The sequence below is a fragment of the Gadus morhua genome, chromosome 12, assembly GCF_902167405.1.
Source record: "Gadus morhua chromosome 12, gadMor3.0, whole genome shotgun sequence".
NCBI classification, from domain to species: Eukaryota; Metazoa; Chordata; class Actinopteri; order Gadiformes; family Gadidae; genus Gadus; species Gadus morhua.
Window position 1 is genome coordinate 770,046 of NC_044059.1, and position 20,627 is coordinate 790,672.

Sequence of the window (20,627 nt, forward strand, 5' to 3'; positions counted from 1 at the left end):
TACATCCACTGTAAACAGAGCGCATGGTACCGTGGCCGCAAGATCCTCAGGACCACCCCCCCACCCTCCTCCTTGACCCGTCTCCCTCCTCCTCATATGCATTAAAGCTACAAACACCGAAACGGCGCATTTGGGGAAAGCTCAATGTGCGACTGGCTCGTAGTGGCTGTAATTCTGCACCACAGCTGAATTTCTGGAAAGTCTTAAAATACTGTGTTTGGGGCCCACTAATATCGATATTAAAGCATCCATAAAGTAGCATGCCATGGGACCTTTAAAGCCCTTGTAGTTGTGGAGATATACTCTATTCATCTTGGGAAGGTTGTTTTTGGCAAATTATTATTTCTTCATATAATGTTTTTGACTGTTATCTCTAATATAACCTTGCGTATTTCACTTGAGTATTGTGGGATCCTGGGAGTTAAGTGTTTTCAGGGGTTTTGAAGTCCTTGTTTGTTACTAGGTTAAGTGGGGTTAATGGATTCGGGGTGTTATTTGGTTGTGCATTAATTGTGTGTAGTTCCATTGTTGTGTGATGGTGACTATAGTGAGAGTGTTGTGTGTGTTTGTCAGGTGTATGGCGTGTTTCTGTTATGTTCGTTGGTCGTTATAAAAGGCAGTCCGTATTCGTGCGGTGTGGGGCACGGAACTGCATAATTGGTTGAACCTGGGCTCCCGTCTTTCCCGTGCTGCTCGCCACAGTATATTTGTATAGCAATTTAATAACGGACATTACAATTTAGATTATGTCAGTGTAATTAACCCTCAAACATTAATTATTTTTTTACCCATTGGCCTTAAATTACTCAGCGGTCCAAGAAGGCAGTTTGCAGTCGTGACGCTCCTCCCTTTGAGGTTCCACGTATTCTCCGCCCTGCGTTTCCACCGCGCTGCGCGTTCCTCCCTTTAATCAGCAGCACTTCGAGTTCCATGGGGACCGGAGTGGAAAGGCAGACCGGTGACATTGCTGTTAAACTTGCGAAACGTTATCTCGATGATGCACCCATGATTTGTCGACGAGGTTTACATTCATGGACTTTTCACTGAAGGCAATATTGCGTCACCGATTTTCTACTTAAAATGATGTAGGCCTACCTACGTGTAAAGTTCCCATAGCCCTGAAGTTATTGATGATTGGTATGGTGATGTTCTATTTCTTTTTTCGGATGATGGCTCAGACGCTCTCCATTATCTCATTCCTTGGCATTATTTTGGAGATTACCGTTGTCATTGGTAAGTGATTCAAACAGATTGTACCAAATTACTGCCAAAACAATGAAGATAGAAAAAATATGTTAATAGACTTTTGAATTTAAATGTAATTGACCTAGCAGTATGCTATAATATATAGGCTATTGTCTGTAATGATGGTATGTGAAATGCATGTATATTTTCTGGCTATATTCCCATATAGCCCTTTTAATGTAAACATAACATTAGTCATTGTTTTTTTAATTTAGAAAGCTTAATAAACCTTAATAATTTCAAGTAAAGGATTGCGAACACGATGCATTATTGTGTATTGGATTTAATGATGTTATCACCATTAATGAAACAGGATGAGGTCGAGTCACTCACTTGAAAAAGCATTGTCCATTGTTTTGTCAATCAACAGTTATGATGTAATAATGGACTTATAGAAATAATGGACTTATAGAAATAAATTAACTATATAGTCTCACAATGGTTACATTTCTGTATTCACTGAGAAATATCCATCAAGGGATCACAATTTAGGCAATGGTAAAATTAATATTATTGACCACTTGATTGATCAACATGGCAATAACTATTTTCCAAGATGGTATATCCTCTGAAGCTTTTCAAGGGGAAAGGGTGGAATGGGTGGGTTCTGGGCTTGTATCCTCTGGAACAGGAACCCCACCTATTCTCCATAGTGCTGGACTATTCAGCAGCTTGACCCTTCCCATCTCACATGGCTTCCTGTTTTGACACAGCTCCGCCATTTGCTGCGGCAGTGGAACAAAAAAATTGGACCACCATTTAAATAACACCCAGCCCTGAGCAGCATTTCTTTTTCAAAACCATATCCTCCCATCTTTGGATCATTTCGTGATACACCTTGAATTGTCTTTTTGATGCAAACGTAGGGAGATTGTTACATTACAGTAAAATGCCATCACTCAGCACTGCATGCCTGTTTGAAAAACAAAAGCTCATTAGATCTTTGGATCAGAAAAAACAATAAATTGATTGGCTTGCGGATGAGCTTTTTTATTCCTGGGAGACTTTGTAGTTTGTTAAATAGCAGCAACAGTGACAAAGGGAAGGTAAAAGAGCTTTGTATTTCCATGGGAATGTTGTTGAATAACAGGATTTGGATCATTGTGTTAATTCTGCTACATTTCTAATCGATTCTTTCAGCTTTAGAACTGCGCTTCATGCCCGAGCCCCCAATACTGAGCCCCACTGGGATCCAAAAGATTAACAAATCGGACCATCTGGAGCTCACCTGCAGGTATAGGTCAAAATATTTTTGAAAACATCTAATTGCAATACTTTACTAGAATTCCATCAATCAATCATCCATTATCGATCATCCATAAATGAATGTGTGTATGTGTGCCTGGGTAAATGCGTGCCTGGATGTTTATTTATAATGCCCCACACATTATGAATAAACTATTTGGCCATGTTGCCCATTAAGCAGTAAGCATACTCAATTATGCCATCAAATCATAGTTAAGCCTTAAGGTCCTTCAAGTATCTTCAAGGTCCTTGAAGAATAACTTTAATAGATAGTTTTTCTATATAATAAAGACCTTTGTGATAAATTTTCCTGAAGGAACTGAGTATCAAAAATACGATCCGATTTGCAATAAACCCCTAAGATACATACGTAGCAGACGCTATTTGTAACAATAGGAAACACTTTAACCCAAAGGCTTACTTAATAAATTCTGATGGTGCATTGAATCGTGTGCTGTGAAACAGGGAAGTGGAATGTTCAGAAAATACTGTTCTTGAGACTCATTACTTTGCATTGGCTTTCAGTCCATTAAAGATTAACTGCACTGAAATTTGAAGTTTAGTTGATATAACAGATGTATTTTCTGACTTCTCATTGGTACAATAACAAAAAATGGCTGAACTCGCTAAAAGGGATTAAATTGTACGGTGAAAGTGTTACAGGGCGCCGCCATGTTGGATTTCAACGCTCAGCTACGTCATTGGCATGGTAACATAGCTCCTCTGTGGCACCCATAGCAGGTAATGAGTCAGCCTCTGAGGCTCTCTGAAATTGCTACAGAAAAGCAAACAACCAGGACTACAGGAGGATCATCTTATTGCATTGCCCCTGGTTGCAGTAATGAATTATATAGGGCCAAGGCAGCTGGGGTAATCATACATTTCCACAGGCTAGCTTTGAATAGGAAACCCGCCCTCAATACATGGCTGGCAGCCTTAAAATGGAATAACCCTCCGATAGCCCCTGTCATGTCAATCTCCACAAGCTAGCACTCCGACCATAAAGTGTATGAACTATTACTCCCAAGCTGCTAATTAAACCACAGCTCTGTACAGGTCTGTAAACAGAAGTTCCACAAATGTCCCTTTCTACTCACCCTGATGTTCGCCGACTAGCCGATTGCTGATGCAGAGGGAGTTCAACTCGAAGAAGTAGTTTCATAAGATGTATCTGTGCAATATCCATCTGTGCAATATCCATCAACATCCACCAGAAAGTAAACCTCCAACATCCACCTAAAGTAAATGTGACACTCGTGATTCCGCCTCGCATCTATGCTCATGCTCATGTATTTCCCAAAGTGCATCTAAAATGTCTTTCAGGTCCCGTCCACCCGGAGCCGATTTTTTTATTTGTGAAACCATGTCTTTAATAACCATGTTATTGGGCAGATAATAAACCATGTTCTTTAATAGGTCCATGGTCCCAGGGTGGTTTCAAATAAAACCAGACCTAGGATTTGTGTGGACGCCTGAAGTTGGGTTGAAAGTTACAGGGGTTTTTTTGTATTATTTTTGTAGCTTTAAATACAGCCCCTTGGTCAATTTAATTACTAACTATAAATTAAAAAGTATTTCTACTCAATCTAAAAGGTTAAACAACTACTATCTCCTCCTCGACTTGAATGTTTTTATACAGCGCGCAGGCTGGATGTGCGCAGGCTTGATGAGCTCCACTTTTTTTTGTGGAGAACCAGCTCCTTGAATATGTAGGTACTACAGCGTTTGTACAGCTCATTGCGTTTCCGCAATGAGTCCGTCTTTACGGAGATATTCCTGTAACGCATCCAAGGAAAACGGAGGGGGACGATCGTTTTCGCCTTGTTACTTGGTTGCTATTTATGGGGCGCTCCAGTGTCTCCGCTCGGACGTCCCTTAGAGAGAGCATGGCCACTTCCAAAACCTCTCTCTTGCCGCACAGCATCCGAAATGCCCTGTGCAAGGTTATGCAACCTAATCCCACCATTAGGTGGTCAAGGTTGACCGGGACCTCTCGGCAGCAGACCGATTCAATGGCAGTGTCCATGCTCCGGCAGCACCCTCACGCACACCAGTCACACCCACACGACTGAAGGTGGAGCTGGAGCCTGAAATTGATCCCTCTCCACCGGCTGGCAGTCACACACTACAGGCATGTCCCTCACAGGCTCAAACGCGTAACCAGCCATTTTAAAATCGTGTGTAGAGTGTAGAAGACGTTTGCGTGTCTGCAGCAACGACCTAGTCCGCTCTAATACTAAAAGACGCATTTCCTTTTGTTGCCTATATTGATTTTTTAAATATATTTTTTATAATGGTCATAACTAAGACATTATCAATGTTGATTATTTCAGTTCAGTTCATCTTTAAGGTCAAGGAACAGCCTACTTAAAATGTAAATTCAAGTTCCTTGCAATAGGTCAGATTCAGAGCATAAATATTCCAACCAGGAATTTGGTTCACTTGACCAAGGTGTTTGCCATCTTGCTGTCAGATCCTCGGGTAGACCGGTCAGCGCTGATGGCAATCTTCATCACTTGCCTTCAAGGACTGCATTAATCTCCTCGGTTTCCTTGTAAAGCAAAATAAAATAAATTATGAATTGGTTGGTTATTGAAGACTTTTAAGTAACTTATAAGTGAATTCAGTTAGGCCATTATTTATTGTATTTTATTTTCAATACAAAGACAAACTAAATAGGTTTCAGTAATAAGAATGAGATAACATATGATCATTATATTAATGTATATGTAACATACACACGATAATAGTACGATTGCATTGTTTTTCTTTTATCGCACAACTTAAAAAGCATGTTCTATGACTCTGCTAAAATCGAAACAGAAAAACAGTATTTTTTTAATAAACTCCCTAAACTGTCGCGGTACGGCCACACCAACCGCGTTACTCGCATTTGGGGCGTAGAAAATCTGCATTTTTGCAAAGGGAACCATTGGTAAAGGCGCCTCAACGCGTTACACGCGTTGAGGCGTCGCGTTAGGGGCGTTAGACGCGGCAGACGCATGTAAAACGCAGTAACCCTACATGCCCACTGCACCGTCAGTCAACGGACGTGGGAAGGCGTGGCTGACGGATGGGGGAGTAGTCTTTGCAGAGGCATCCGTCAGCCAATCAAATCGCTTCGCCGGGTTCTTCCTGCTTCTTCCTGCTTGTTGCGATGCAAGATGACCCACTTTCCCGCTTTCCAGTATCGTCAGAGCCCGAGTCGCGTCACAGTGCTTAAATTTGCATACGCGATTGTTACGTCCCCCGCTAGGGGAAGGGGTGGCAACATAAAACCAGATGTCTTTGGTTAACTGGAAGTTGTTTATTTAGCCCAGAGCATGGGATAATCAATTTAACACAAACAGAGGAGGAAAAACTACAAAAGGAAAAGGACCATTGGGTGCTGTCCAAATCAAAGAAATGAACCTCGATCAACCAACAAATAACCATTCGAAGACCCAATATGGCAAGCTGCATATCCAAGGCCAGCTGCCGTGAATGTTGAGCTCGCCCGTGCTTTATCCTCCCGGATCCTCGGCCCTCCGATGCAGCAGCCAATCACGTCCGGGGACAGGCACATCAAAATTAACATAATGGTCAACAAATCACACGTGGGGAAAACACATGATCATTAGCATGAGTATCGACAAACTGAGGATTTTACCCATGAGGGTGGGGCGTCAATCCGCAACCGTGCAGCGATCTGATTGGATGACGGATCCGTCGCTGCCGAAAAGTTGAAAATGTTTCAACTTTCTGACGGAGCCAAAGGCTCAACGGAACGGACGGATCCACAATGCATTGCGCGTCCGTCCCCATCAAAGTCAATGGGGATCAGTCAACGGACGGAGGTAGTGGGCACGAGGCGTTACGCGCCCAACGCACCAACGCCCGGAGTTCAAAAAATGTAACTTTCAACGCTGCAACGCGTGATGCTTAGCCGCGATAGCCAATCAGCGTGGAGCTTGACCCGACGTCACTGGCAGAGAGTAGTGACGCTTGCACAGAAGCATACGGACGACATCTTTCTTTATTCTGGGTGGAAATAGTAACATAGTTACGCCATTAAATGCATTTATGTAAACATTTTTAGCGAGAAATGTGCATTTTACTTTCATAATGTTCGCTCGGTGAATGTGAAGGATGTTTGGTTTGATAGTTATGACAAAGAGGGAACGCTCCATTCACTTGCATGGACAGCGTCTCTGGTTGCTAAGCAACCTCAACGTCTTGGCGGACTATATCTCTGCTGATCAACACTATGAATGCTGGAAACACACCAGACACACCACGTGAAGTTATTTAACCCGATTATTGTTATTTATATCCGAGATTATTTAATCTAACCTGATCTAAACTCTATCATGCACACAAACACGGCGGCGTTTTGGGTTTCCTACCTCGGACTCCTAAATCCAACGCAGCCACAGGCGCGTTAGGCGCGTTGAGCCATTTTTGTGACACACAATGATCAAGCGTCAAGTTAGGCACGCTACACGCGTTATCCAACGCGAGTAACGCGTTTGGTGTGGCCGTAGCATTAAGGTACGGCCACACCAACCGCGTTACTCGCGTTTGGGGCGTCGAAAATCTGCATTTTTGCATAGGGAACATTGGTATAGGTGCGTAGACGCGTTACACGCGTTGAAGCGTCGCGTTAGGGGTGTTAGACGCGGCAGACGCACGTAATTACGCACGTAAACGCAGTAACGCGCCCAACGCACCAACGCCCGGAGTTAAAGAAATTGAACTTTCAACGCTCCAACGCGTGATGCTTAGCCGCGATAGCCAATCAGCGTGGAGCTTGACCCGACGTCACTGGCAGAGAGTAGTGACGCTTGCACAGAAGCATACGGCCGACATCTTTCTTTATTCTGGGTGGAAATAGTAACATAGATACGCCATTAAATGCGTTTATGTAAACATTTTTAGCGAGAAATGTGAATTTACTTTCATAATTTTCGCTCGGTGAATGTGAAGGATGTTTGGTTTCATAGTTATGACGAAGAGGGAACGCTCCATTCACTTGCCTGTACAGCGTCTCTGGTTGCTAAGCAACCTCAATGTATTGGCGGACTATATCTCTGCTGATCAACACTACGAATGCTGGAAACACACCAGACACACCATGTGAAGTTATTTAACCCGATTATTGTTATTTATATCCAAGATTATTTTAATCTAACCCGATCTAAGCTCTATCATGCACCCAAACACGGCGGCGTTTGGGTTTTCTTACCTCGGACTCCTAAATCCAGCGCAGCCACAGGCGCGTTAGGCGCGTTGAACCATTTTTTGTGACACACAATGATCAAGCGTGAAGTTAGGCACGTTACACGCGTTATCCAACGCGAGTAACGCGTTTGGTGTGGCCGTAGCATTAGGGGCGTTAGTCACGGCAGATGCACGTAATTACGCACGTAAACGCAGTAACGCGCCCAACGCCCGGAGTTCAAAAAATGTAACTTTCTACGCTCCAACGCATGATGCTTAGCCGCGATAGCCAATCGGCGTGGAGCTTGACCGGACGTCACTGGCAGAGAGTAGTGACGCTTGCACAGAAGCATAAGGCGGACATCTTTCTTTATTCTGGGTGGAAATAGTAACATAGTTACGCCATTAAATGCGTTTATGTAAACATTTTTTAGCGAGAAATGTGCATTTTACTTTCATAATGTATGCTCGGTGAATGTGAAGGATGTTTGGTTTGATAGTTATGATGAAGAGGGAACGCTCCCATCCAACACGAGTAACGCATTTGGTGTGGCCGTACCATTACTCGCGTTGGAATATCGCATGTAACGCGCCTAACTGACGCTTGATCATTGTGTGTCACAAAAATGGTTCAACGCGCCTAACGCGCCTTGTGGCTACAGATCAAAAAGCATTTGCATGGTCTATACGTCATCCAGCTCAGGTTGCGTAGCCATGCGTGTGCGTGTGTCGGCTCATTAGCATCTGTACAGTGGCGGCCCGTACCGTAGCAGCACAACTCTCCCAAGTGGCCAAGTTGGCCTGGCCTGGCCAGACTGGCCACACTCACACTGGCAGATTTTAGCACGGTTAGGTGTGAAAACGGCCACGGCCACGGCCAGATGGCCTGGTGTGAGTGCACCCTACCAGTAGGCTATACACAGCACAAACATGCAAACGATTAGCCTAATTGAAATATTATGATGAAGATGTGGATTCTGGAAACTTTTTTTTTCCTTAGGGGCTGCTTGAATGAACACTGTAGTAAGCTATGCCATAACAATAATATAATAATAATAATAATAATAATAATAATAATAATAATAATAATAATAATAATACTAACAATAATAATAATAATAAATATCCAAGCCTTCCAAAACAAAATCTCGTTTTGGGGTAAATTATAACGTTATTTGGGAAAGAATAGCTGATACAGCAGTAAGAAGTTGTAGGCTACTATTAAACAATGCATCATTCTGCACACACCTTACAGCAAACACACGTTTTCTTGACACATACATCGTCTACAAGCCTATAACTTTTAGGAGTGATGAGTATTTGATCGTGAGAAAACATAGCTTACTGCGAGTGAGTGTTTAAAAGAATGATATGAATGCGGGTGATGCTTGGCGCGTGTGTGCACCCATCTGTTTAAACACTCGCAAACTAAACACGTAACGCATAAAAGTCCATGGCAATGTATTAACGGGGGACACATGCATATTATGAACACATTGTTGATAACGATAATGTAAACAATAATGGTGAGAAACAATGTTTGTTAATGTATTGCCACATATCATTAAATAGACCCACCATTACGGCCGAAGGACCGTAAATCATAAGTGTGTCTACAACCCGGTATCACGCGATTTCGTGCTCATGCGCACGAACATTAATCTATTGAAGCGTGTTCCAGAGCACGATAGTCCGACTTTTTTTCGTGCTACACAGAACGAAATGTAAACCAATTCATTCTGAATGGGAGTGTTCTCAGACAATTAACGTGCTCCACAAAACGGTACGAGATAGAGAGAGAGCGAGAGAGAGGCTTCAGAAAGGGTGTTCTCAGATAGTACAGTGCACCCTAGTTATGTTTATGCCAAAACCACAAATGCTATATATATATATATATATATATATTGCCTAATTATATATATTGCCTATATATATATATAGGCTATACATATAATTAGGCTATAATTATATTATTTAGCGTGTAATGACACAATCTATAGCCAAATTGTCGATGATGCCCGAGAATCTCCGGAAATATCATCATGGGAAATCGGCGCATCAGACCCATGAACCTATAAGAAAGACGTCATCTCAAGCGGGAGAGAACGTTTGCGGTGCTGGTTTGTGTCACGTAAGTACAGGGCTCTCAAGTCTCATGCATTCGGCGTGAGACACATGCAATTCAACCCATGCACACGCTAGAAACCTGGTCTCACGAAAATACGTGACACTGTCACGTTATTTCATCTATTGAAACGTGATCAGGGACACGTAGGCCTATTTTCTAAATTTTGTATTTCAATTGGAAGTAGGCTATTTGTCGTGTCACTATAAGCACGACTTCCAAACTAAGGTTCTGTCCCGGAGCGTTCTCCCAAATGTCCCTTATGGAGCTCCGTACAGATCATTCATTGTTGAAAATTGTCTGTGATAACTAACAAATGACAGCTTTTGGCCACCCATTTCTACAAATTGTCTGTGATAACTAACAATATGACAGCTTTTGGCCACCCGTTTCTACTTTCACCTTTGATACTGAGAAATTGTGACAATACACGGATATATTAAATGCAGGTGCGCTGCTCTGTAGGCAAACCGCGAAGGAAAAAAGGGTAGCTGCTTCATCTGTTATTTTTAGAATTGTATGTCTTGATGTTTATTTTATCTAGCCATCTATTCTCTTGTTTTTGGCTATGTAAATGAACGTCTGCGTCGATGCCTCGCAAGTCCAGTGTCGCGAGCGGACGTTGCCATGACATCTAGAAATCATACCGTATTTAATGGGTTGTAGTGAGTGTAACATAATTCACCTACAGTATTTTGTCATGTGTTGTTCTTTCAATTGTGTTAGGCATGTCGTTTACTGTCTTGGTGGTTCAGGGATCGCTGTCCCTTTAAGGATTACGAGCGTCTCATGACGTCAGAGCCCATGCGGGATTTGTTTACTTGCAGCACGTTTTGATTTCCTGTTTCTCTCTTACTAAATAAACGAGTCACACAACTGTGTGCTCAACGTGCGAAATTGTATCTCTCACTCATTGCAATTTCCACAGGGTTATCATTTATATTGATGTGTAGGGGTTGATTATAACTCGTGAATAATATTGTTTAGACCACGGTCTGGGGAATACTGGTATTCTGATTGGCTGCAGTGCGTGCATTAACTCCTGATATAGCCCTACAGACAGCTGCTAAGTAGTTCCAGTCAGTGTATAGATTCTCTGCCCGAGCCCGAGCCCGACGCGGGCCGGGTCGGGCCGATATTTCCCACCACTCTACTCGGGCCGGGCCTTTGATCGAGCGTTTCTATTTTTATTTTACCATTGGTTTATTGGCCTAATCTGAGGAGAAATCTATGCCATAAACAGAAATATTATAGGCCTTTATTACACGGGTCTTCTCAATGCCGTGGAACGCTCCGTTCACTTGCATGGGTAGTAGTCCGGTGACTTGTCTACCCCAGCGTCTTCCGTTGCTAAGCGACGTCACCGTCTTTGCGGACAAATTATTTCTCTGCTGATCAACACTACGAATGGCCAAAAGACTTGTATCCCCCCCCCTTAAATAAATACTATGGAAGAATTATTATTATTCTCATTAAACTTGAACATGTGTTTTTACAGTAGAGGTGGAGGGATGACGTATGTTGGCCAACCCGGAAGTGAGCGTCGCCATGGATTCCCTCGACAAAAAGCCAACTGGTTTTGCCATTGGATTTTGGATTATTGCAGAAAAATTTTCATCTTTGAAGCACCTCCATAAAAACTGAAAATAAATAAATAAATAAAGATATCCGTGCTCCAAAGAACGAAATGTAAACCAATGCATTCTGAATGGGAGTGTTTCTCAGATTTTTTCCATGCTACACAGAACGAAATGTAAACCCATGCAAATAAAGACTTCATGTTCATAATAAATTAAATATCATTAATCTCCTGAGGGTGTAGGGCGGTATTCTATTTTTTTCAACGGGGCTGCATCCAGTCACTTGACCGTCATGGTTGCTATGGTGGTTGCTATCGACCGCCCCCTCTAATCCTTACATGTTTCTAAAAACCACGCTGCAAAGGAGCTGCTGTCAATTGTGTTGTTTTTTGTCGTAAACCAGGGTCCGATGGCTTAAAAATAGACTGATATTCCAAGGTATCCTTCCAATGTATCCTTAAAAGGCAGCTTGGATGTTTTTATTTTCTGCAGTTTAGACTTCTTCTGTAACCTATTTTGAAAGCAAAACACCAAACTCATTGATTTAACAAGGCAGGGTTATTTGAAACAATTTATTAAATAAATATTTGCGAGAGGTCATTCCATCTCCTGAGTTTGCTTCCTATTTATGTCTAGTGTACACCCCTACTGTCCACAAGCATCCCCCCCCCCCTCCCCATATGGATTTGGAGAATTGTTGCCACGTCCCAGTGGTGGAGGTATCATATATAACCTCTGTCTTATGTACATTTACTGTACTGTTGGAGGTCACGCCCCTTTTCCGGCCTTTTCGAGATAGCTAGGGATACTAAAATGTTTACACACATTTCCCGGGGCCCTGAGAACGACATATCCGAGATTTGGAGTTCTAGCCCTTAGAGAAAAAAAGTTTTCCCAATTGGACTGTCATTTGGACAAAGCCCCTCAGAAGTGTTGCCTGCAAGACCTAATGGTTCAGAATGTGGTGGAAAAACAGTTTTTGAGATAGGAAGGTCCTACCGCCCTGAAATTTGAATACCTTATTCTAGGGCCTAACCGGGACCCCCGCACCGAAACTTGGCCCGGTCAGACCCCGAGGGCAGGAAGGGGGGGCCCTTCCTGCCCGAAACTTGGCCCAGTCGGACCCCGAGTGCAGGAAGGGGGGGCCTGGACTTTCATAATCTTCGCTCGGTGAATGTGAAGGATGTTTGGTCAGATGTTATGACGAAGAATCATAATGTGAATGGGAATATTCTATAAATGTCTTGATATCATCTTTCGTCTCAACACTTCTTCTGCAGCCGCTCAAAGTCTCACTCCGAGAACCTTAAAATATGAATCAATCCATTAGAAGTATGAAAATATCTTCCCGGTGGCGTAACGGGGCAAACAAGGTGTCCTTTAAGATCTACGTTCCGAGGCGATTGCAACAGTGCCACACATGATTTGCTTCCCGATGGAGATTTTTGACAAATGACATGTTATTTAGCATCTACACGTTAAGCTGAGTCCAATGAGATCAAGCTCGCCCTCTTGCTACACCGAGATCATGTCCTAGACCATAGGTGTACCATGTAAAATACATGTTACCATTTGCTAGAGTGTCATGCTTGGTGTCATTGGACTCAGCTCAACGTGTAGATGCTAAACGTGTAGAGATTGGAGTACTTGCTGAGTCATTTCCTGTATGGCTGGAGCCACAGGTTGAAGCGTGTATGCGTCCTTTGTGACCCCCTTTGATATATAAGAGACCTGAAGGAACAGCTTACTTAAATGTTTTCGACTCAGTCACCTATTGCATCACTTCCTTTAGGGCTTCGGCCTCCTAATTGATCATTGTAGTATAATTGAATACCCTCTTTCATGTATATGATACCTCCACCACTGGGACGTGGCAACAATTCTCCAAATCCATATGGGGAGGGGGGGGGGGGGGGATGCTTGTGGACATTAGGGGTGTACACTAGACATAAATAGGAAGCAAACTCAGGAGATGGAATGACCTCTCGCAAATATTTATTTAATAAATTGTTTCAAATAATCCTGCCTCGTTAAATCAATGAGTTTGGTGTTTTGCTTTCAAAAATAGGTTATAGTAGAAGTCTAAACTGCAGAAAATAAAAACATCCAAGCTGCCTTTTAAGGATACCTTGGAATATCTGTCTATTTTAAACCATCGGACCCTGGTTTACGACAAAAACAACACAATTGACGGCAGCTCCTTTGCCGCGTGATTTTTAGAACCATGTAAGGATTAGAGGGGGCGGTCGATAGCAACCACCATAGCAACCATAACGGTCAAGTGACTGGATGCAGCCCCGTTGAAAAAAATAGAATACCACCCTACACCCTAAGGAGATTAATCATATTTAATTTATTATGAACATGAAGTCTTTATTTGCATGGGTTTACATTTCGTTCTGTGTAGCATGGAAAAATCGGAGAAACACTCCCATTCAGAATGCATTGGTTTACATTTCGTTCTTTGGAGCACGGATATTTTTATTTATTTATTTATTTTCAGTTTTTAAGGAGGTGCTTCAAAGATGCAAATCTTTCTGCAATAATCCAAAATCCAATGGCAAAACCCGTTGGCTTTTTGTCGAGGGAATCCAGGGCGACGCTCACTTCCGGGTTGGCCAACATACGTCATCCCTCCACCACTCTACTGTCAAAACACATGTTCAAGTTGAATGAGAATAATAATAATAATAATAATAATTCTGCCATAGTATTTATTCAAGGGGGGGGGGATACAAGTCTTTTGGCCATTTGTAGTGTTGATCAGCAGAGAAATAATTTGTCCGCAAAGACGGTGACGTCGCTTAGCAACGGAAGACGCTGGGGTAGACAAGTCACCGGACTACTACCCATGCAAGTGAACGAAGCGTTCCACGGCATTGAGAAGACCCATGTAATAAAGGCCTATAATATTTATGTTTATGGCATAGATTTCTCCTCAGATTAGGCCAATAAACCAATGGTAAAATAAAAATAGAAACGCTCGATCAAAGGCCCGGCCCGAGTATAGTGGTGGGAAATATCGGCCCGACCCGGCCCGCGTCGGGCTCGGGCTCGGGCAGAGAATCTAAACACTGACTGGAACTACTTAGCAGCTGTCTGTAGGGCTATATCAGGAGTTAATGCACGCACTGCAGCCAATCAGAATACCAGTATTCCCCCAGACCGTGGTCTAAACAATATTATTCACGAGTTATAATCAACCCCTACACATCAATATTAATGATAACCCTGTGGAAATTGCAATAAGTGAGGGATACAATTTCGCACGTTGAGCACACAGTTGTGTGACTCGTTTATTTAGTAAGAGAGAAACAGGAAATCAAAACGTGCTGCAAGTAAACAAATCCCGCATGGGCTCTGACGTCATGAGACGCTCGTAATCCTTAAAGGGACAGCGATCCCTGAACCACCAAGACAGTAAACGACATTCCTAACACAATTGAAAGAACAACACATAACAAAATACTGTAGGTGAATTATGTTACACTCACTACAACCCATTAAATACGGTATGATTTCTAGATGTCATGGCAACGTCTGCTCGCGACACTGGACTTGTGAGGCATCGACGCGGACGTTCATTCACATAGCCAAAAACAAGAGAATATATGGCTAGATAAAATAAACATCAAGACATACAATTCTAAAAATAACAGATGAAGCAGCTACCCTTTTTTCCTTCGCGGTTTGCCTACAGAGCAGCTTACCTGCATTTAATATATCCGTGTATTGTCACAATTTCTCAGTATCAAAGGTGAAAGTAGAAACGGGTGGCCAAAAGCTGTCATATTGTTAGTTATCACAGACAAATTTAAGTATAAACGGGTGGCCAAAAGCTGTCATTTGTTAGTTATTCCAGACAATTTTCAACAATGAAGATCTGTACGGAGCTCCATAAGGGACATTTGGGAGAACGCTCCGGGACAGAACCTTAGTTTGGAAGTCGTGCTTATAGTGACACGACAAATAGCCTACTTCCAATTGAAATACAAAATTTAGAAAATAGGCCTACGTGTCCCTGATCACGTTTCAATAGATGAAATAACGTGACAGTGTCACGTATTTTCGTGAGACCTGGGCCCCGTTTCCCGAAAGCATCTTTAGCCTAAGTGGATCGCAGAGTGGGTCGTACGAGCATCGTACAGTTTTCACACCGTTTCCCGAAAGCATCTTTGGTAACGAACGTCTTGAAAACGCTCGTAGCTAACGAGTGCTCCAGGGTACTCGTAGGACGCTAAGAGCTTCGTTAGCCTACTATAGCCTCAGTGGCGTAACCAGCGGACATTCCTAGTATTGGATGCGTTTTATTATAACACATTGGTAATGGTGTATCATGTGCGTCTGAGCCTAATGTGGGCCATTATGTTCTTAGTTTGAGAGACAGTCCAGGAAATGTTTGAGCAGGCAGCGCACTTAAAATGTGTGAGAGAAAGTGGGGGGGATTTGTGCAGACTGACATAGGCTACTCATAAAACGTAGCCTAAAATAATGTAAAAAATAAAAAAATAAAAAATAATAAAATTATTAATTCTAAAAATATAAAAAAAATGCAAAGGAGCAGGCAAAAGGCTGGGATATGGTGGGGATTGGTCACTTTGACAGGAATGTTTAGTGACATGTGGGAGGGTGGAGGGGGTTAAAAAAAAGTCTCAATCACTCTTCGACGTGCATGAAAACCAGCCGCGTAGTTATGAGGGAGGCCGTCCTCACACCGATCTTCCTCGTCGTCATCGTCCTCAATGTCCTCCGGTTCAACCAAAGCTACCCCAGCCTTAGCTGCAATGTTGTGCAACATAGCTGTCACACTTATCACAGCGCATGACTTGGCCGGCGAAAACTGGAGCCCTCCGCTGGACTTGTGAAGGCATCTAAAGCGCAACTTCCACCTCCCGATCGTGCGCTCAGGATTAGGACTGATATATATGTCGGCCTAGGCTTAATCAATTGTGTTTTAATATCTTTAGCATTCATATTATTGCAATCTATTCTTTTCGTAGGCTACTCTGCGGTTGGCCTGGATGGGGAGATATTTTAACCCTTTTTAACCCCATTTTCCTCCGACATTCCTGCGTCTCCCCCTGCGTCATAGCCCGTTTCGGCACTATGTCAGTGGACAGGTACGATCGTCGTGAGTGCAGCGAATGCGTGTTCACGTTGAGAGGAGTTTCGGGAAACGCTCCAAAGAAATTATCGATGGTTCGAAAGATCCATCGGGAGAATGATCTTACGAGCGAAGATCCATCGATATCGGGAAACGGGGCCCAGGTTTCTAGCGTGTGCATGGGTTGAATTGCATGTGTCTCACGCTGAATGCATGAGACTTGAGAGCCCTGTACTTACATGATACAAACCAGCACCGCAAACGTTCTCTCCCGCTTGAGATGACGTCTTTCTTTATAGGTACATGGGTCTGATGCGCCGATTTCCCATGCTGATATTTCCGGAGATTCTCGGGCATCTTCGACAATTTGGCTATAGATTGTCTCATTACACGCTAAATAATATAATTATAGCCTAATTATATATATAGCCTATATATATATATAGGCAATATATATAATTAGGCAATATATATATATATAGCATTTGTGGTTTTGGCATAAACATAACTAGGGTGCACTGTAGAACACCCTTTCTGAAGCCTCTCTCTCGCTCTCTCTCTCTGTCCCTCCCTCTCTCTCTTTCTCTCTCTCTCGTACCGTTTTGTGGAGCACGTTAATTGTCTGAGAACACTCCCATTCAGAATGCATTGGTGTACATTTCGTTCTGTGTAGCACGAAAAAAGTCGGACTATCGTGCTCTGGAACACGCTTCAATAGATTAACGTTTGTGCGCATGAGCACGAAATCGCGTGATACCGGGTTGGTGTCTACAACTTCACTGAAGTTGTGCAACTTCACTGAAGTTGTAGAAGAAAACACTATTCCATGTGTGAATTAAGTCATATTATAGGCCATAAACTGCCATTTGAAGTTTGAAAATTCATGTGCATGCATCTGTCTAATCGGAGACTGCAAACGCGCTGTCAAAATATCAACTTGTCAGGTTCAAATGCGCTCATGGATCTTAAAGGTGATGGGAAATGGCATCTCGTAATTATAACAAAAAGATCTCGTAATTATGAGCTAATTATCTCGTAATTATGAAAGAAATAATGATCTCGTCATTATCAGATAAGCATCTCGTAATTATGACAAAGATCTCGTAATTATGAGATATTTTCTCATAATTATGAAATATTTATGTCATAATTACGAGATAACATGATTCCTTTTTTTTGTGATGTGATTGCAATGCACCACCATTATTATGTCACAAAAACTCATCAGAATCATGTATGCAACTGACTTACATTTTAGAGTGTACGTTTGTGTGTGTGTGTGTGTGTGTGTGTGTGTGTGTGTGTGTGTGTGTGTGTGTGTGTGTGTGTGTGTGTGTGTGTGTGTGTGTGTGTGTGTGTGTGTGTGTGTGTGTGTGAGTGAGTTTGTGAGTTTGTGTGCGGTTGTATTTACGCCATATGATTATCTGTTCTTGCCTCACAGAGGTCACCAGAACCTAAAGTGGACCACCCCTTTAACAAGCAGTCAAATCTCCGTTGTGGACTGTAGTGGGTCCGGGCTATTCTGCTCCACACTGGTGATCACTAGTGCAACAGCCAACGAGACCGGACTGTACCGATGCTTCTTCAAAGACCTGAAGGTGGAGGACGATAAAACCTCAGCATCTGTTTATGTCTTTGTTCATGGTACGACTTCTTTCAACCAGCAAGTGGGGATTACGGGTAACTACTGCTAAATGTTTTCAACACTGTTTCTGCTATAAATTGTAATACATGTTTCTGCGTTTTTTGGTTCTAGATTACAAAGTGCCCTTTGTGCTGTCTGAGAAGGAGTATGAAGTAGTGTTCATCCGCGAGGGACAGCCGGTGGTCATCCCGTGCCGTGGTTCAGTGGAGGATCTTAACGTAACGCTCCATACTGTAAGAGACAATGACTTTTGAATAACCTGCTTATAATTATGTTTCTGGGTCAACGCCCTGCCTACCTCGAGCCATCCTTGAGCTGCCTATATATTTTTATATAAAGTGTCTAATTTTATGAGTCAATCATACTATTTGGTGAGGTCGTATTTGAGATACATCAGTGCAACTAATGAACCGGACATGACAAGTGACAGAGATTTCATTGTAGGATGCTTATGTGTGTTTCTTAAACCGTTCATCAGAAGTTTCCACCAAAGGAGTATAATGCCAATGGGAAGGATTCTGTGTGGGAGGCCCGGACTGGCTTCACCATCCCTAGTCAACTGATCAGATTCGCTGGAGTGGTTTTTTGTCAAACTAAGCTTGCCAACCAGACATTCAAGTCACCATACTACATCGTAGCCGTCGTTGGTAAGATAAAAAAGTAAACCATGGACTGTTCATGTATTTTCTAGGATAATTCATAGAGATGCAAAGTTGGGGAGCTATATGTGAGGTGAGGGTATTGGTGCAAGATATTGAGACCCTCATGTGACGAGTTTATTCCTAAAACTGACATGTATGCCATCCTTGATTCATCTTTACTACAAGCAGTTGTAAACTACCGAGAACAAATCCTGGTTCGTCAAAAAAAGGCCATGGTGCAAGACTTTGTACATAATCCTGAGCTGAGAATACCAGGGAACCTGGTATTTTTCCAGAATTACTTGTTAAAATCCTGAGCTCTCTGTATTATATTTTCCATAAACCACACAGCCTAACACACACAACCAACTCAAGGTTTTCAACAAAACCTATTATATACACAGTAATGGTGAAATATTTCCCTCCAAGTAAGTGATCTGAAGTATGTAGTTACACTCTTTACCATCTTATCTCTTTTGGATAAAGAACTTAGGATCCAATGTAGCTATCAGGCAAGTCTAGAACTCGTACTTATCTACTGCTGCACTTAATATATAACGTATTATATATTATTTCTGCACATATACAACAAACGTTTTAAAAAAGAAATCAAGGTTGCTGTTATTTGTATTAACGAATACAATTACTTTTATATAATTGTTTCCATTGATATATTTGTGTTTTATTGTTCTGCTGCCTTCACAACCACGTCTATGCCTAACCCCAAACTGCTGTCACTTACAGTCTCTGATTACTGGTTCATTAGTAACTAATAACTTAAAATACCATTCAGTTTTAGTTAATCTCAGGCAGTAAGTACAACTTTGGTGACCAAAGAAATGACACCTCATGAATGAATAAAGTTTGGCTAAGCAATGAGGAATATAACCATCATATGAGGTGGGAACAAGAGGCCATCACCTCCAAGCAATACTGCCATCCATGGCCTTCCACTCAGCTCTCCCTCCCTTTCCCCAGGATACAAGATCCATGAGCTCATGCTGACCCCTGCACACGTTCGGCTGTCTGTCGGGGAGCGGCTGGTACTCAGCTGTACGGCCAGTACTGAGCTCAATGTGGGCATTGACTTTAACTGGACTCACTCGGGCCAGCGCCTGGTCAGTAGTACCTTCTTAACACTTGAACTCTACACACATGACCAAGACCCTTTTACCTTTTTGTAGCAGGGCACGGGTAGTACACTATACTAGTGAGGATAGGTCTACTATTCTGTGTCCTCGTATACAGGAGCAGACCCATAATTAGAGAGCGACACCTGTGATTTTTCCTTCTGTGACACCTTTGTGAAAATTGTCTGTTGCCTTCGATAAGCCTTCTTATGTAATACAAGATAAACATACCAGAGATGTGATATACCTCTTCCGTTTCATTCCTCGCTTGCAGCGTATTCCTCCTTAGGTTTATTTTGAAGCATGTCTATACATAAGACCAAATTTCAAAGTCAACCAGACTATCTGTGGGAACAGAGGATCTATCCAGTTATTTTTTGTAAATGATGAATGATTTGTTCTTCATGGTATCTCAGTCATCTCATTCACCCCCCTCAGACCACAAAAAATGGCTCAGAGGATTTTCACAAAAAGGCCAATAAAGTCAGGCTGTGGAACTCTCTGGAACTGTCCAACACGCTCACCGTTGACAACGTGACGGTCGACCACACGGGGGAATACACCTGCACAGCGTCAAGCGGTCAGATGGAAAAGAGTGCCTCAGCCTTCCTCAAGGTTTACGGTAGGCCCTGTGCTAATCTAATGCCCAGACCAAGGGTATCCTGGAAATACACACATGCTATGAAAATACTTTGCAATCCTTTACTCAATGT

The 20,627-nt window shown here is 42.5% G+C and overlaps 1 protein-coding gene across 2 annotated transcripts in view; it reads left to right on the forward strand.

Moving 5' to 3' along the window:
• The first annotated feature begins 907 nt into the window (after positions 1–907).
• The window catches only part of LOC115555734 (vascular endothelial growth factor receptor 2), a 38,337-nt gene continuing 18,617 nt past the window's right edge, over positions 908–20,627 (forward strand). Inside the window, exons 1-7 of one of the 2 annotated variants that reach the window (XM_030372744.1) lie at positions 908–1,233; positions 2,386–2,479; positions 17,940–18,142; positions 18,255–18,376; positions 18,622–18,790; positions 19,763–19,902; positions 20,353–20,536. In XM_030372744.1, the coding sequence (XP_030228604.1) occupies positions 1,131–1,233; positions 2,386–2,479; positions 17,940–18,142; positions 18,255–18,376; positions 18,622–18,790; positions 19,763–19,902; positions 20,353–20,536 (1,015 nt within the window). In that variant the 5' untranslated portion in view covers positions 908–1,130. The remainder of the gene's footprint in view (positions 1,234–2,385; positions 2,480–17,939; positions 18,143–18,254; positions 18,377–18,621; positions 18,791–19,762; positions 19,903–20,352; positions 20,537–20,627) is intronic. The other variant, XM_030372745.1, reaches the window with a different exon arrangement.